Here is an 18,734-nt window from a genome sequence, read left to right on the forward strand (position 1 = left end):
TGACAGAGTCATATGCTTAAGAGGAGGAGCTAAGCTTACAGGGGAAAAACAGGCAGTTATTGTTGGGTTCTGAAAGAATCAAGAAGTCTCTGTCTCTCTTTTATCTCTCTCAGGTGCTGTTTGGGACCTGCTGGGGGAAATTGATCTCTATCTGACTCTCTCCAGAGATGTTCTGAAGGCTCGAGGACTGGCAGCCCAAGCACCAGCATCTAAGTTTGTGTGTTAATAGCTAATTTTGAAGAGAAGTTTAAGTCTATAAGAGGAATATTGCTTGAATTTGAACTAATAGAGATATGTTAGCAGTTAAGAATTATACCTAGTCATGTTCAAGTATTTCAACTGATAAAAGTTAAGCTAATTTATTTGTTATAGTTAAACTGTGTTGTTAAATAAAGTTTGTCTTAATGAAAGGTACCTACTGTGTCAATCAAATTACATCTGTAGTAAAACACCTTATCCTCACACAAATGCCAAAATAGAAAAACTGTTAGGTTCTAGTCAGACTTCATAACATACTTTGGAGTTTCTGATCCAGACCTTAACAATACCTATGAAAAGATATATTTCTACTTTTGAGTGCGTTTAAAATAGTGCAGCGCTGCCCTTGTGATAACTGCAGCTGTAGAAAAAATTGTAACACTTTTAAAAATAGATCTAATATAAAAACATGTAAAATATTGTGAGCAAGTTATTGTAGAAATTAGTTTGTGCATACTTGAGAACTGTTAGAAGTCACAGATAAACATATCATAGCAAGGGGCAAACTTTGCTAAAATATGAACAGGCTACAAGAAATATAACTGACACTTGGAGTACATTTTCCAGTTCTGCCTGCTGCGGTAATCGTTACAGGCAGGATGGACAATTTGATGGACCATTTAAAGGTCTGTTGAACTCAGGCAGGAATTTCTAGCCTCAGGACGTGCACAAATGGAAAATCCCACCCTGGTGTTTTAAAATCATTTCTAAATTGAATATTACTTTAGTGGGTGGATTGAAGCCACAGAATGAGATTTAAAAAAACTCCGGTGAGTCTCAAATTGTTTGAATGTTTACATAACTGCAACTGGCAATTTACAAAGCTATTGGAATGGAGACAGGCAGACTGAGAGGAGCCCACCAAGAATGATAAGCTTAAATGAGTGTGAATTGCTATCTCCTGAACTACACAAGGGCATTCAGACATAATCTAATTATTCAGGTAGATGAGAACCATACTGGTAAATTCAACTGCTTTGGACAATCGATCTAGCCTGGGAATGGAGACCCTCACTGACGATCTTAACCCAATCACAATGGACCTGGATGAGCTTGTAATGGCCAAGTTAGGTAACTGATTAAGGAAGGTCCTTTGGGCTGCTTTATGTAAAGAGACTCCATTGCATAGAAAGCATTTAGTTCAAAGGTAATTAGGGATGCATAACAAATGCTGGCCTTTCTAGTAATGCCCACATCCCATGAAAGAATAAAAAAATTCCAAGGTTTGGCTTGCAAAAAGACCAGAGTGTATTTCCCCAGATGCACACCAAGTTTTCATTCGGATTCTTCTGGCACTTTGGGGGCATGGTTTGCACCATCACTCTGGCAGGCCAGGGTTTGCTAGAGATGACAAGGTAGACTCCACAGGGATCGGGGTGCCATCTTTAAAGGGCGCCCTGATCTGTGTTTAAAACTAACTTCCCCCACCCACCATCAGACAGGAGGACCCTCCTCCCCCCCACAATCAGCATTGGGACATTTCACCTCTCCTCACGCAAGTATTGGGACATTCTCCCCCCCACGCCCCCAAACCATGCATGAATCGGTCCACTTTTCTCCCACTGCTCAAAGGCAACAGCCCATTCCACCCCATCACACATATGGGGAACCTCCGCCCACTCCCCCAGGGAGCTCTCCAAGATGGCATTGAGGGAGTGCCAGAGGCAATGCCAGCACATTCTTCACCACCTGGGGGTTATACTTGCCTGTGCGCCACTGGTATAATCACCATGACTGGTTTTCATTTTTAAATTATCTCAATGCAAAATCAGGAAAGATCATTGAACCCAGCCTAGACCTGTCCAAATCATCAATTCATGGGAACCATATAAGATTGAATGTCTCCCTTCAGTTTTGTAACTTATTTGTATGTGCATGTGTATGAGAGTCAGAGTGGTTTTAAATTATTTTTATCCGGTGTTAAATACAATAAATTCAATTTCCTTTTTTAAAACTTAGAAGAATACACGTCTCTGTGTCTTTTACGGTAACAGCATTTCAACAGTTAGATACTTACTAAATTGACAAGCAAATTCTTCTAAAACTCTTGCCAACTAAGAGGTGCACACTCAGGAGTATATTTGATTTGATTTATTTTTGTCACATGTATTAACATACAGTGAAAAGTATTGTTTCATGCATGTTATACAGACCAAACATGCCATTCATAGAGAAGGAAATGAGAAAGTGCAGAATATAGAGTTACAGTCATAGCTAGGGTGTAGAGAAAGATCAACTTAATGCATATACGTATATTTTCCAGTCCTACTGGGTTCAGTAATCGTCACGGATGGGACGGACAATTTGATGGACCACTTAAAGATCTGTTGACCTCAGACAGGAACTACCAGCCTCAGAAAGAGAAGGGAACCATTCTCACCTGGACATAACACTAGTCCATCTCCTGTGAACTGACTAAAAGGCAGCACTCTGAAAGCTCGTGATCCCAAACAAACCTGTTAGACTTTAACTTAGTGTTCTGAGACTTCTTACTAGACTAAAAGGTTGGCTGTTTTTTGAAACAAGATTTGATGGAAGTGAATCAGAACAAAGTCTGCTTTTGAGTTATTGTACAAGAATAAATGTTGCCTGAAGTTTGACATATTTGAGGTGGATAATAGGTAGGCCTGGAAGAGACAGATGAAAACATTGATAAAAATTCACTCATATAATGGAAAATATTCTTACCTGATCAGCATTTGTCTGTGTTTCTTTTGAGAATCCTGCAAGGACAGTTTTTCTTTTTTCAGCTCTTCGATAGTTCGATCACGCTTTTGCTATTTGACGAGCAAAATGAAATAACTGATTGATCTTGTGAGCAAAAGGCATTTCTTAAAACATGTTTTTTCCTGAAATTGGTTTGTTTCCCAATTTTTTCTGCCTATATAATCTGTCTTTTTGTTTTTTTCTTCATTCTATCTCTTTCTCTGGAACTGATTTTAACCATTCACCTGTAATGATGGTGGTGCGCACATGGGATTGGTGTGGTACTCATGAGTGGAATTTTTTTAACTTCCCTGGTTTCAGAGGGCCTTTGCAAAAGGCAGGGGAGAACCTCAATAAAGATGTCCATCAGACAGTTAACTAGAGCCACGATTTTCCAGCCGTTCATGTTGACAGGATTTTCCGGTCCTGCTGTTGGTGCAGCCCTGCCGTGTGTTTCCCAGCGGTGAGGGGTGTATTCAACAGGAAACCCCAATGACAATGGTGGGACCAGAAGATCCTGCCACCAGCCAATCGCATTTTGTGGCGGTTGAACAAAAAATTCCCCCACTGGTGTTGTGAGGTTGATGCCTTATGCCTGTTTTGCTTGGATCAGCAGGTTCAGAACAGTGCAGACAAGGTCAATAAGATCTACTAAAGGGCTACTCATAGAAATTTAGGGCTCAGAGACTCTCATGCTCCTTCGCATTCTCTCCAGCACTCAGGTGGTTGGGAGAGGTTTCATAAGAACCCCACAGTTGGGAGGTCAGAAAGGGTAAGGTGGGGGAATTCTTGGGCTGAGAAGTCTAATCTTTTGTTTAATCTAGAGGAACACTCTAGTTTAATATTCTGAACCTCTTCTTCAGACTTCAACTCTTGTACCCACGTGCTAATCAAAATGATCTTCATGCCTCATAGTTATCTCATCAGTGGCTGATTTGTACCTAAGGCAGGATGCTGCTGATATCCCTCTCCTCTGCAGGGATGAGCAGGTTCGAATGAGAATCCAGTGCAAAACAATGGGACTTTAACCACGTTGCTGCCAAAACCATCCACTCGCCATCCAACCGCCACACCCAACACCCCCACCCGCCCAACCCAGTTTCTGCAGGTGAGTAGGATTAAAATCACCCTGTACAATTTGATGATTGATGAGCAGAACACTATGAAATTTGAACCTTAATATTTGACGGTTCTAAAAATGTTTCACCCTGACTCCAGAATTTTCCCTCTGATGTTTTGATTTGTTAATCATCTTCAAAAGAAGAATATACCATTTTTCTAGTTATATATATCTTTTGTTGTTTGCTAATTTATATTAATATAAAGCAAATAAATGCCAGATTGATGGAAGCATTTCTAGTGCTGAACCTCATAGGGACCAGCTAATTAGGTAAGCTGGTTAAATCTGCTTACTGAAGTAGGACAGGCCTAACGTATATAAGCAAGGCTTAAAGTGCAGAGAGTGAGACATGGAGAGTTAAGTATGGGAGGAGGATGTTGCTGTTCTCATGTTCCTTGCTAGCTCCTCAAGTCCAGTGAGGACAGAAGTTGATCAGACAACACAGTTCAAAAAGTGACATATGACCAACGGGCACAGCTGATGTGTATGTAGGTCCTCGTGGGTATTTCCAAACCATATTAAATTCTAAGTCATTGTTTAGGTAAGGGTAAGGAATTATTTTAATTATTTTTTTAAAAATCTTAAGTTTTTAAACTTAAAAGGGTTTAGGAATGGCAGGAGAGGTCAAAGCTGTAGTTTGCTATTCTTGTTCCATGTGTGAGGCTGGGCACATTTCCATTGCCCAGGGCTAGGAGCGTGCAGGAAGTGTGTCCAAGTGCAGCTCCTGGAAGCTCGCGTTTCAGAGTTGGAACAATGGTGGGGGACACTGGAGCATCCACGGGTCTGAGAGCATTGTTGGTAATACATTTAGAGAGATGGTTACACCACAGCTGAAGGGACTTAAGAAATGAAGTCAACGGGTGACCACCAGGCAGACCAAGAGATATAGCAGGTAGTTCAGAAGTCCTCTCGGGTCTCACTCACAGATCAGTATTCCATTTTGGAGGCTGATGAGGGCGCTGGTTCCTCCAGGGAGCGCAGACAGAGCCAAGCTTCTGGCACCAAAGCAGCCTGTATGTACAGGAGGGGGGTGTAGGGACAGGCAAGAAAATAATAATAGGGGATTCTATAGTCAGGAGCACAGATAGGCTGTAATCCTATGGCTGTCAATGTGACTTCAGGTTGGATGTTGCCTTCCTGGTGTTTGGGTCTGTGGTGTCACTGAACTTCTGCATGGCATTCTGAAGGGGGAGGGTGATGAGGCAGAGGTTATGGTACATGTTGGTACCAATGACATAGATAGAGAGACAAGGTCTTGCATCAAGAATTCAAAGAGTTAGGCAGCAGACTACAAAGCAGGACCTCTTTGAACTGTAATCTCTGGCTTACTCTGAGTGCCATGTGTTAGCGAGCACAGAAATAGGAGAATAATACAGGATGCTGCCTGGTATGGAAGGGCTGTCTTACGAGGAAAGATTGAATGAACTTGGGCTGTTTTCCCTTGAGAGACGTCGGCTGAGGGGGGATCTAATAGAGGTTTATAAGATTATGAAGGGGATAGATAGAGTAAATGGTGGTAAGCTTTTTCCGCTATTAGAAATGGATAGAATGAGGGGTCACGGGCTTAGGGTGAGGGGGGCTAGGTATAAGACAAATATTAGAGGGCAGTTTTTCACGCAAAGGGTAGTGGGGGTGTGGAACGCACTGCCGAGTAAGGTGGTGGAAGCAGGCACGCTAGGCTTGTTTAAGAGTCACTTAGACAGCCACATGAGCGGGCTACATATAGGGGGATATAGCAGGCCTTACTAAACATTGTAGGCTTGGGAATACGTTTTGCCTCAGGGATGTTAGTCTTTGCCTGTTTAATAATGAATTTTTTTGTCTCCACAGGCATTTAAGTCCAGCAAGGGGCATGCATGCGGCAGGTTGTAGTGGGCTGCTCTTGGACGTTGCTTCGGGAGTTGCCTATTGCTTCATGTCGTTAGTGTGCTTAAACTGGACCATCTCGAGGGCAACATGACAGCTCAGAGACTATCTCTGTTGCTGTGCGGACACATGGATTTGGGCCTGTGTCTGTGGGAGTTTGCACGTTCTCCCCGTGGTTGCGTGGGTTTCCTCCGGGTGCTCCGGTTTCCTCCCACATCCCCAAAGATGTGCTTTTAGGCTGATTGATTGGGTACTAAATTGTCCCTAAATTGGACCTCCCTGATCCTCGCACATTAGGCGTAGGCTAAAATCATGAATAGGACACTGAGACAGTGGGACAGCGGCGCGGGCTCGTTGGGCCGAAGGGCCTGTTTCCTGTGCTGTGTTGTTCTTTGTTCTTTGAATGTGTCCCTTAAGAGTTGGTGGGTTTCAGATTCCAGGATCGCTGGGACCATTTCTGGGGAAGTGGGACTTGGACAAGCAGGACAGTCTACATCTGAACCAGCACGAGACTAACATCCTTGTGAGATGTATTCCTAGTGCTACTGGGAGGAGTTAAATTAATTAGACAAGGGAGGGGACACAGACTGTTAGCAAAATAAAGACCCAGGACCATACAGTACAACAATCAAGTCAGGGAGAGTACAGCTGTACTAAGTTTCAAGGGAATAAGGCAAGGCTAGATGGCCTCTATTTTAATGCCAAGAGGTAAAACAGATGAGTTGAGGGTGATGATTGACACATGAAAGTGCGATATAGTAGCCATCAGAGAGATATGTTTGAAGGAAAGACATGATTGGCAACTCAACATTCTGGGATATAGAATCTTGAGGCGAGGCAGTGCCTGAATCCAGTTGTCGTGGTTCATGTAGGTGCCAATGACATAAGCAAGACAGGAACTAAGGATCTGCTGAGTATGAAAAGCTGGGAACCAAATTAATAAGCAGAACCAACAAGGTGGTTATCTCTGGATTACCACCTGAACCACGCGCAAATTGGCACAGAGTAAATAGGATTAAGGAGGTGAACGCGTGGCCCAAGGATTGGTGTGGGAGGAATGGGTTCAAATTCATGGGGCATTGGCACCAGTATTGGGGCAGATGGGACCTGTTCAGATGGGATGGTCTTCGTCTGAATCGTGCTGGGACCAGAGTCCTGGCGAATTGTATAACTAGGGCTGTAGATAGGGCTTTAAACTAATTAGTGGGGGGGGGGTGGAATTACAAAATCTAAAGTAAAGGAGAGGGTACGAGTGCAGGTTAATGTTGAGGATATTCCACTAATTAAAGGAGTAGGGGGCACGGGAGAGGTTAGTAGCGTTTCTACAAATAGGGTTCAGATAAAGGCTGGCATAAAGACACTTTACCTGAATGCACGAAGCATTCAAAATAAAGTGAATGAGCTGATGGCACAAACGGGTATGATCTAGTGGCCATTACGGAAACGTGGTTGCAGGGTGACCAGGACTGGGAACTGAATATCCAGGGGTATTAGACATTTAGGAAAGATAGACAGGAGGAAAAAGGAGGTGGGGTAGCTCTGTTAATAAAGGATAATATCAGGGCAGTAGTAAGAGAAGATATCGGGTCCAGAGAGCAAAATGTGGAATCGTTGTGGGTGGAGATAAAAAATAGTAAGGGGAGAAAGTCACTGGTGGGTGTGGTCTATAGGCCCCCAAATAATAATTTTGAGGTGGGGTGGGCCATAAACAAGCAAATAATTGATGCGTGCAAAAACAGAACGGCGATAATTATGGGGGATTTTAATCTGCATATTGATTGGTTGACTCAAGTCGGATGCAGTGGGCTTGAGGAAGAGTTCTTGGAATGCTGTCGGGATAGTTTCCTTGAACAGTATGTAACGGAACCTACCAGGGACAGAGTTATCTTAGATCTGGTACTGTGTAGCGAGGCAAGTAGAATTGGGGATCCTCTTGTGAGGGATCCTCTTGGGATGAGTGATCACAATATGGTTGAATTTCTGATGCAGATGGAGGGTGAGAAAGTAGGGTCCCACACCAGTGTCCTCTGCTTGAACAGAGAGGAGTATGGTAAGATGAGGGCAGAATTAGCTAATATAGATTAGAGGCACAGATTGGTTGGTAGGACAGCTGAGGAACAGTGGAGGGTTTTTAAGGAGATCTTTTTCAGTACTCAGCAGGAATATATTCTGACGGTAAAGAAGGACTGTAAGAAAAGGGATAACCAGCCGTGAAGATCGAAGGAAATAAAGAATATGAAATTAAAAACTGATGCATACAGAGCGGCTAAAAATAGTGGGGAATTAGAAGATTGGGAAAGATTTAAAAAACAACAAAGAATGACGAAGGAAGTGATAAAGGAAAGATGGAGTATGAAGCTAATCTAGCTCTAAATATAAAAAATGATAGTAAAAGTTTTCACAAATATATAAAGAGTGAATGTTGGACTCTTGGAGGACGAGAGGGGGGATTTAACGGTGGGTAATGAGGAAATGGCTGAGACTTTAAATAAGTTTTTTGTGTCGGTCTTCACGGAGGACACAAATAGCTTACCAAATATTAAAGACAGAGGATTGGGAGGAGATGAGGTCCTTAATACAATTACTGTTACTAGAGAGGTAGTGCTTGGTAGACTAATGGGACTGAAGGTAGACAAGTCCCTGGGACCAGATGGAATGCATCCCAGGGTCCTGAAAGAAATGGCAGAAGTAATAGCAGATGCCTTAGTAATTAGTTATCAAAATTCACTGGACTCTGGGGAAGTGCCGGCAGATTGGAAAACAGCTAATGTTACACCGTTGTTTAAAAAAGGTAGCAGACAAAAGGCAGGGAACTACAAGCCGGTTAGCTTAACGTCTGTAGTTGGAAAAATGCTAGAATCCATCATCAAAGAAGAAATAGCAGGACACCTAGAAAAGAACGGTTTGATCAAACAGATGTAGCACAGATTCATGAAGGGGAAGTCATGGTTAACGAATTTACTGGATTTTTATGAAGATGTGACTAGTGTGTTAGACAGTGGGGAACCGGTGGATGTGGTGTTTTTAGATTTTCAGAAGGCATTCGATAAGGTGCTTCACAAAAGGTTGCTGCAGAAGGTTAGGGTACACAGAGTTGGGGGTAAAGTGTTAGCGTGGATTGAGGATTGGTTATCTAACAGGAAGCAGAGAGTTGGAATCAATGGATGCTTTTCTGGTTGGCAGTTGGTGACTAGTGGGGTGCCGCAGGGATCGGTGCTGGGGCCTCAACTGTTTACCATATACCTAGACGATCTGGACGAGGGGGCTGAGTGTAGGGTAACAAAATTTGCAGATGGCATGAAGATGAGAGGAAAAGCGAATTGCGTGGAGGACGTGGAAAGTCTGCAGAGAGATCTGGATAGGCTGAGTGAGTGGGCGAGGACCTGGCAAATGGAGTATAACGTTAGCAAATGTGAGGTTATCCACTTTGGTAGAAATAATAGTAGGAAGGAATATTATTTAAATGGTGAAAAGCTGCACCATGCTACTGTGCAGAGGGACCTGGGGGTCCTTGTGCACGAATTGCAAAAACTCAGTCTGCAGGTGCAGCAGGTGATCAAGAAGGTGAATGGAATGTTGGCCTTTATAGCGAGGGGGATAGAATATAAAAGCAGGGAGGTCTTGCTGCAACTGTACAAGGCACTGGTGTGGCCGCAACTGGAGTACTGTGTGTAGTTTTGGTCCCCTTATTTGCGAAAGGATATATTGGCCTTGGAGGGAGTACAGAGAAGGTTCACCAGGCTGATACCAGAAATGAAGGGGTTAGCTTATAAGGAGAGATTAAATAGACTGGGCCTGTACTCGTTAGAGTTTAGAAGGCTGAGGGGGGATCTTATAGAGACTTACAAGATAATGAAGGGGCTAGATAGGGTAGAGGTAGAGAGATTCTTTCTGCTGAGAAAGGAAAACAGAACTAGAGGGGACATCCTCAAAATAAGGGGGGGACAGTTTAGAATTGAGTTGAGGAGGAACTTCTTCACTCAAAGGGTGGTGAATCTCTGGAATTCTCTGCCCATTGAAGTAGTGGAGGCTACCTCGCTGAATATGTTTAAGTCACGGGTAGATGGTTCCTGATAGACAGGGAAATTAAGGGTTATGGGGAGAAAATGGGAAAGTGGAACTGACCCATTGCAGATCAGCCATGATCTTATTGAATGGCAGGGCAGGCTCGAAGGGCTAGATGGCCTACTCCTGCTCCTATTTCTTATGTTCTTATTAAGAGGTAAAAGAGGAGGAGGCATTGCATTGATCTGGAGGAGGGAACCGAGTGTAGGGTGTCGAAATTTGCTGATGACACCAATATTGGTGGAACGGCAAATTGTGCGGAGGGTGTGGAGAGTCTACAGAAGGATCTAGATAGGCTGGGCGAATGGGCCAGGAAATGGCAAATGGAATTTAATGTTGGCAAGTGTGAGGTGGTCCACTTTGGTAGGAAGGATTATTACTTACGTGGCGAAAAACTGCAGCAGGCGACGGTGCAGAGGGACCTCAGGGTCCTTGTGCATGAGTCGCAAAAACCCAGCTTGCACGTGCAGCAGGTGGTCAGGAAGGCGAATGGGATGCTGGCCTTCATAGCGAGGGGCATTGAATATAAAAGTAGAGAGGTCTTGCTGCGGCTGTATAGGGCATTGGTGAGGCCGCAGCTGGAGTACTGTGTGCAGTTTTGGGCGCCGTACTTACGCAAGGATATTTTGGCCTTGGAGGGAGTGCAGAGGAGGTTTACTAGGCTGATACCGGAGTTGAGGGGGTTGAGCTATGAGGAAAGGCTGAATAAATTAGGCTTGTACTCGTTAGAGTTTAGAAGAATGAGGGGAGATCTCATTGAGACGTATAAGATGATGAATGGGATGGATAGGATAGAGGTGGAGAGACTCTTCCTGCTCAGAAAGGATAGTAGGACTAGGGGGCACAGCCACAAGATAAAGGGGGGGCGGTTTAGAACGGAGTTGAGGAGGAACTTCTTCACTCAAAGGGTGGTGAATCCCTGGAGTTCTCTGCCCGTTGAAGTGGTGGAGGCTACCTCGCTAAATATTTTTAAGACGCGGGTTGATGGGTTTTTGATAAGACAGGGGATTAAGGGTTATGGGGAGAGGGCGGGAATGTGGAACTGAGCCACGACAGATCAGCCATGATCTTATTGAATGGCGGGGCAGGCTCGAAGGGCTGGATGGTCTACTCCTGCTCCTATTTCTTATGTTCTTATTATTAGTTAAGGAGTCAGTTACAGCAGTAGAGAGAGATGATATCTTGGAGGGGCACCGAATGAATCTTTGTGGGTAGAGCTTAGGACTAGAAAAGGGGCAGCCACATTGTTAGGTGTTTATTATAGACCCCCAAATAGATAGCGGAATATCAGGGAACAAATATGTGCACAATTCATGTAAAAACAATAAGGTAATTATATTAGGTGATTTCAACTTTTTTCAAAATTAACTGGGATATATATAGTGTTACAGGCTTGGATGGTGTAGATTTCTTGAAATGTGTACAGGAAAATCTTTTAGATCATGAAGCCAGATAGGTGGTTGAGGTAGTGGTGGGGAAGCACTTCAGTGATAGCGATCACAACACAGTACAATTTAAACTTGTTATGAACAAGGAAATAGGCAAGCTGCAAAAAAAAAAGTTTTGGATTGTGGGAGAGCAGAGTTCAGTAATCTGGCTAAGGTAGATTGGGAACTGCTACTAACAGGAAAATCTACAGAAGAGCAGTTGGGGGTGTTCAAAAAGGAAATGGAGAGAATGTAAGCCCAACATGTTCCCTCTAGGGTGATAGAAAGGAGTAACAAGCCCAGAGAACCATGGATGTCCAGAGATATTCAGGATACGATGTGGAGGAAAAGAAAGGCTTTTAACAAGTACAGGGGAGCAAATCAGTGGATGCATTAGTGAAGTATAGGAAGTGCAAGGTGGAGCTTAAGAAAGCAATTTGGAAAGCAAAGAGGGGATATCAGAAAGTAGGGAAAATCCCATGATATTCTATAAGTATATTAATGGGAAGAGGATAACCAGGAAATAAGTAGGACACATTAGGGACCGGGGGCAATCTGTGAGTGGAGCTAGAGGACATTGGTAGAGCGTTGAATGAATACTTCACATCCATCTTCACCCAAGAGAACATGGATCATGGTATGGAATTCAGGAAAAGACTGCAAGGTATTTGAGCAAATTGACATAGGGAAGGACAAGGTACTGGAGGTATTGGCAGTCTCAAAAGTGAATAGAACTCCAGGTTTGAATGAATTGTGCCCTAGGCTGCTGTAGGAGGCAAGGGAGGAGATTGCAGGGACTCTGACCCAAATTTTCAATTCCTTTCTGGCCATGGGGGAGGTACCAGAATGACTGGAGAAAAGTTAACGTTGGTCAGCTATTTAAAAAGGGTTGTAGAGATAAACCAGGGAACTACAGACCAGTGAGTATTATGTCTGTAATCGGGAAACTATTGGAGAAACTTCTGAAGGAGAGCATTTAGCTCCACTTGGAGAAGCAAGGCTCGATCAGGGATCATCGATATGGTTTCATCAGAGGGAGGTCAGGCCTAACAAATTTGATTTAATTTTTTGAGGAGGTGACCAGGTGTTTTGAAGAGGGTAGTGCAGTTGATGTAGTTTATATGGATTTCAGCAAAGCCTTTGACAAGCTCCCACATCGGCGGCTCGTAAAGAAGCTAAATGCAAAGAGGATACAGGGTAATTTGAGAAAGTAGATTCAAAATTGATTCAGTTGTAGGAAACAGATGGTGATGACATAAGGCTACTTTAATAAATGGAAGCCAGTGTCCAGTGACACACCAGAGAGACTTGTGTTGGGTCCCCTATTATTTGTGGAGATAGGGATTAGTAAGTTTGTTGTTGATATAAAGATTGGCCAGGTGCTAACAGTGAGACTAAGTGTCTTGGGCTACAGGAAGATATAGACGGAATGGTCAAATAGGGAGATAAATGGCTGACAGAATTTAACTCTGAAAAGTGTGAGGTGTTACGCTTTTGAAGGAGTAAATTGATAAAGAAGTATTCAATGAATGGCATGGCATCAGGAAATTATGTGGAACAAAAGGACCTTGGCGTGTTTGTCTCTGAAGACAGAAGGGCATGTTGGTAGGGTGGTGAAAAAAGGTGTGGGACACTTGCCTTTATCAATTAAGGCATGGATTACAAAAGCAGGGAAGTCATGTTGGAGTTGTATAGAACTTTGGTGAGCCACAGCTAGAGTACTGTGTACAGTTCTGGTCACCACATCACAGGAAGGTTGTGATTGCACTGGAGGGGGTGCAGAGGAGGTTCAGCAGGATGCTGCCTGGGATGGAACATTTAAATTATGAAGAGAGAGGTTGGATAGGCTTGCGTTGTTTTCATTGGAGCAGAGCAACCTGATTGAGTTGTAAAAGATTATGAGTGGCGTGGACAGACTGGATAGGGATAGTTGAAGGGTTAGTCATGAGGGATATATGTTCAAGATGAAGGGCAGGAGGTCTAGGAGGGTTGTGAGGAGAAACCTTTTTACCTAGAAGGTGGTGACAGTCTGGAATGCACTGTCAGGGAGGGAGGCAGGTTGCCTCATATCCTTTAAGAAGTACCTGGATAAGCACTTGGCATGTCGTGATATTCAAGGCTATGGACCAAGTGCTGGTAGATGGGATTAGGTAGAAATTCAGGTGTTTCTCACACGTTGGTGCAGAGTTGATGGGCCAAAGGGCCTCTTCTGCATTGTGTGATTCTGTGATTCTTCTTCAACTCTTTTGAATATAATTTTCAAAATGAAAATGAGAAATTAGCAATTTAGAAGTACCTGAATATTCATAAGATCCCTTGCTTTTTGATCTTTCTCATCAGACCTGATCTGGGCAAGGCGAGTTAGATTCCCAACCTCTTCACGGGCCCGCCTTTGCTCTGCGATGAGATTATCTTCTTCCAGCATATACTTACGTAACAAAAGAACCTCTACCTCAGTCAATGCAAGCTGCATGTAAAATAAAGTTGGTATTATAATGGTTATATTTCAGAAAACAATAAAAGAATTTTGTTAGAGTCCTTTGTGAATCATTCAGTTCATTATCAATCATTTTAGGAGTGAACAATAGAAACTAATTCTTAAAAAATTCAGAATACAAAATACTACAGTTAGTCTTATTGTTTTTAATCGTAAACAGGTTCCCAATCCACAGCCAGCTCCATGTTTGTGAGGAGGTCCATTTCAATAAAATTAGACCAGAGTCACTTGGTTAGGGAGGAGGATGAAGCCAAAAAAGTTATCCATTTCTGAATGCTACCTATGATCATTCTACGGTTATCACTGACAGAAAGACTGCAAGAGTACAAGGTTAAGGCCCACCTCTCATTCTTGGCAACTAGTATTTGGCAATAAATGTTGACTTGCAACCATGTATATCCCAATAATAATTATTTAAATTGACAACTTACCTGGTCTGCTAGTTTTCTTTTCAGGCTTTTAACGTCACTTTCCAGTTCATTTCTCCTGTCCAATAATCCTCCCTCATCAGGAATAGATTCCACCTGCAATTAAAAGAAATGAAAAATTGAAAAAAAACAGGTGTGTTGAAAACAATCATAAATTGCATGAAATCTGTGGAAGCCTTCCTCTTGAGAGAATAGTTTGCATCATGGTCAGTGGTCAACTCTGTTAAATATTGGAAAAAAGCAAGTTACTGTAGATACTGGAATTTGAAACCAAAAGAGAAAATGCTGGAAAATCGCAGCAGGTCTGGCAACATCTGTAAGGAGAGAAAAGAGCTGACGTTTTGAGTCCAGGTGACTCTTAGTCAAGTGGACTCGAAACATCAGCTCTTTGCTCTTCTTACAAATGCTGCCAGATCTGCTGCGATTTTCCAACATTTTCTCTTTTGGTCTGTGTTAAACATTGCTTGGTGTAGCTCAGGAACATCACTCTTGCAAGGCAGTGTGTGCTGCATTTGCTGCAGCAGAAGACAGGGGCTGAGAATATACACAATTCACTGACCTCTGTTTTCACTTCTTGGTCAGCTGAGCTTTTCATTTATTTCAATGCCATTCTAAACAGTCAGCCCCCAGAGGTCACAGCCATCAGTCACAGAACCCTAGTTCCTAGTATCAATATCCACGGTCTTCATATCATGCTTGCAGCTGACCACATAGCATAGAAATGGCTGTTGAGAGGTCATGACCCAAGGGTCAATTCACTACAAAAGATCTTTGGGTATATGGCCATCATCAATCTGATGAACAGAGCCAATTTCCCTAAGTTCCCTAGCATCCTTGCTTTTCTCAACAGTGCATACAGATGAGAAATATTCATTTAGGATCTCACCATCTCTTGTGGATCTGCACGTAGACGACCTAGTTGATCCTTAAGAGGATGTACTCTCTCCCTAGTTATTTTTTTGCCCTTTATGTATTGTAGAAGCTCTTTGGATTCTCCTTTGCCTTATCTGTCAAAGCAATCTCGTGTCTCCTTTTTGCCCTCCTGATTTCTCTCTTAACTCTACTCCTATACCCTTCAAGGAATCCATTTGATCCCAGTTGCCTATGCATGTCATGTGCCTCCTTCTTCTTCCTGACCTGGGCCTCAATATCCCGAGTCATCCAGGGTTTCCTACTTCCAACAGCCTTGTCCTTCACTCTAAGAGGAATGTGCTTACCCTGAACACTGGGTAACACACTTTTGAAAGACTCCCACTTACCAGACATCCCTTTGCCTTCCTACAGACTCCCCCAGTTAACTGCTGAAAGATCCTGTTGGATACTATCAAAACTGCCCTTGTCCAATTTAGAATTTTAACTTTTGAGCCAGACCTATCGGTCTTCATAGCTATTTCAAAACAAATGGAATTATGGTCACGGGTCCCAAAGTGATCCCCTCAGTAACATTTCTGTCACCTGCCCTTCCTTATTTCCCAAGAGAAGGTCAAGTTTTGTCCCCTTCCTAGTTGGGCCATCCAAATACTGAATGAGAAATTCCTCCTGAATACATTCAACAAATTTCTTTCCATCCAAGCCCCTAACACAATGGCTGTCCCAGTCAATGTTGGGAAAATTAAAATCCCCCACTATTATCACCCTATTTTTCTTGGAGCTTTCTGTGATCTCCTTACAGATTTGCTCTTCAACTTCCCGCTGACTATCTGGAGGCCTATAGTACAACCCTATCAAAGTGATTTCCCCTTCTTATTTTTCAGTTCAACCCATAGAGACTCAGTGGGTGAACCCTTGGATATATCCCTTCTAAGTACTGCCGTGATGTTTTCCTTAATCAAAAGTGCAACTCCCCCTCCTCTCTTACCTCCTGTTCTATCTTTCCAATAGCATCTGTACCCTAGGATATTGAGCTGCCAGTCCTGTCCTTCCCTTAGCTACATTTCAGTAATTGCTATAATATCCCAGTCTTAAGTACCATCCGTGTCCTGAGTTCATCTGCCTTGCCTCTTGCTTTGAAATAAATGCAGTTTAATCTGGACTTCCCTTACTGTCTGTCTTGCTTTTGCCTAATCAGTCTAGTACTAGGATTACTGACATGGCCTTTACTACTTAATATGCTCTCTTTAACTTCTCTGCTTGTCCTTAACCTTCTCTTCTGTCTCCCTGCTGCTTTGGGACCCACCCCGCTATTTAATGGAAAACCAGTTACATATCAACATATTTCTATCTTTACTGATATAGTCTATTACTGGAAAACAAAATTTCTTGATAACATAGGTAATAATCTTGGTTAATAATGCATTGATTTATTACATTATAAAATTCACAGTAATATCATAATAAAGTTTTGGACTTTTAGATCCACGCAAAAGATTAGTCAGATCAGTGCTCAAGTTCCAGTTGATGAAACCTGCCTGAAGGTGACAATGACAAATTGAACTTACAGTTTTTCTAAACTGTGCTTTTGTGTAAAATATGAAGGAAGGATCCAGCAATTTTAAAATATTAGATGAGATATGGATGTTATCTGATCTATCAACAGCAGACATGTAATTTAAAACAAGAATGCAGTTTTGTAATGCATTACAAGAAAGAGAGATTGGAGGCTTTTATTTTCTGATGTGTATTTTGGTATTTGTGTCCTAATTATATTGCAGGGCTGGTCGTCTATAGTGCATGAACTCAAATCTCACCATGTCAATTTGAAAATTTGAATTGTTTAAAAAACTCTGGGAATTAATAGAAAACAGGTTACATGTCAACATATTTCTATCTTTACAGATATAGCCTGATCTACATATCTACATATTTAAAGAAAGTACAAGATGCTTTTGCTGTGATTAGTGGCCAGAAAGTGTGCTTACTAGTCAATTAAAGATGACAGGCAGGTTCATGAAGTTGGGGCAGCATGGTGGCACAGCGGTTAGCGTTGCTGCCTCACAGCGTCAGGGGTTTGGGTTTGATTCCTGGCTTGGGTTACTGTGTGAAGTCTGCACGTTCTTCCAGCATCCACGTGGCTTTCCTTCGGGTACTCCGGTTTCCTCTCACATTCTGAAGGACGTGCTGGTTAGGGGCATTGGCCATACTAAATCCTCCTTTAGTGTACCCGAAGAGGTGCCAGAGTGTGGCGACAAAGGGAGTTTCACAGCGACTACATTGCAGTGTTAATGTAAACCTACGTGTGACTAATAAATAAACTAAGTTGAGAAGGCTCTCCATTGCATCAGAGCCTGCCTGAAGCAGTGGCCTCCTGCTCACCTGCAAGGAAGTTGGAAGAGTCAAGCTGGCCTCAATCCATAGCCCTAATTGGCCTTCCAGTCAGCTTAATAAGTCACCCACCACTTTGTCAGTGGGAGACAGCCGCCCCAATAAACTGGAAGACCAGCTGGTGGCATGAAATTATACACCCAACTGCCTCTGATCTCATCCTCAAAACAGGAAAAATATACTGCCACATTTCAACTTTAAAAATTAGGTTGGATTGTATGAAGTATAATTTAAGGCATATAGAATCAAAATATGATTTAGCTTGTGTGGAGTGTGAACATTGAAATAAACTAGTTGGGTCAAATGGTCTGCTTCCAAGTTATAACCTCTGAGTTTATGTATCTGTGAGATGTAACAACCAAATAGTTTTAACTATAAGGTAAATACAGAGATTGCAATGATCTAACTGAAACATACCTGTGCTTTGATCTTTTCATAGGTAAATTCAGCATATGCCACAGTATCCATTGCAGACTTCAACTGTTTATCTTTCTTCTTTATTTTTCTGAGCTCTCGATCCTTCTCTCTTTGCTTCACAACTATTGTGTCAGATAATATTTTCTTTTCTGTTTGGATGTAACGTAAATGCATGTCCAGGGAAGCTCTGTTAATATTGAAAGAGGGTTTTTCAAACTTCTTTGACACATTAGCGCATGATCTTACGAAGAAATTCAAAGGGTGAAGTGTGAGAAAACAGGAAAGAATTGCGCTTTTTTTATGGCGAGCCGCAAGTTACAATCTTATGGCATTTGTACAAAAAAAGAGCCCGAATGCGATTCTTGCCAGTGGGGAGGGCAGGGCCTAAATTCATGGATGAAGCCAGGTACATTGGGAAATCTCCTGTCACCTCCATCACCCCCCACACTGATCTCCGTTGGTGAAGACCAGTTGTGATTCTCGCTAGTGTGAAACTCGACTGGCAAGGAGGTAAGTACAGGTGAGCCCAGACGATTGTGTCCAGGACTCACTAATTGCATGTAAATCACGTCATTTGTATTGAAAATGTCTTTGTGCCCTATCTAGTACATAGCAAAACAAGGCCGGTAAGGTCTGGGGAGGCATGAAACTGGGTGCAAACTGTATTTTTCACCTCTCATCCAATCTTA

At 42.7% G+C, this 18,734-nt stretch overlaps 1 protein-coding gene across 4 annotated transcripts in view; it reads right to left on the reverse strand.

The window, feature by feature from the left end:
• The window catches only part of ccdc146 (coiled-coil domain containing 146), a 143,711-nt gene that overhangs the window by 44,238 nt on the left and 80,739 nt on the right, over window positions 1-18,734 (reverse strand). For all 4 annotated transcript variants that reach the window (XM_080207452.1, XM_080207453.1, XM_080207454.1 and 1 more), the window contains 4 exons: window positions 18,046-18,232; window positions 14,371-14,463; window positions 13,739-13,909; window positions 2,947-3,035 (listed from right to left, as the gene is read on the reverse strand). In XM_080207452.1, coding sequence (XP_080063578.1) covers window positions 2,947-3,035; window positions 13,739-13,909; window positions 14,371-14,463; window positions 18,046-18,232 — 540 coding nt within the window. The remainder of the gene's footprint in view (window positions 1-2,946; window positions 3,036-13,738; window positions 13,910-14,370; window positions 14,464-18,045; window positions 18,233-18,734) is intronic.

Source organism: Carcharhinus amblyrhynchos, chromosome 19, assembly GCF_965287045.1.
Source record: "Carcharhinus amblyrhynchos chromosome 19, sCarAmb.v2.hapA, whole genome shotgun sequence".
Classification (NCBI taxonomy): Eukaryota; Metazoa; Chordata; class Chondrichthyes; order Carcharhiniformes; family Carcharhinidae; genus Carcharhinus; species Carcharhinus amblyrhynchos.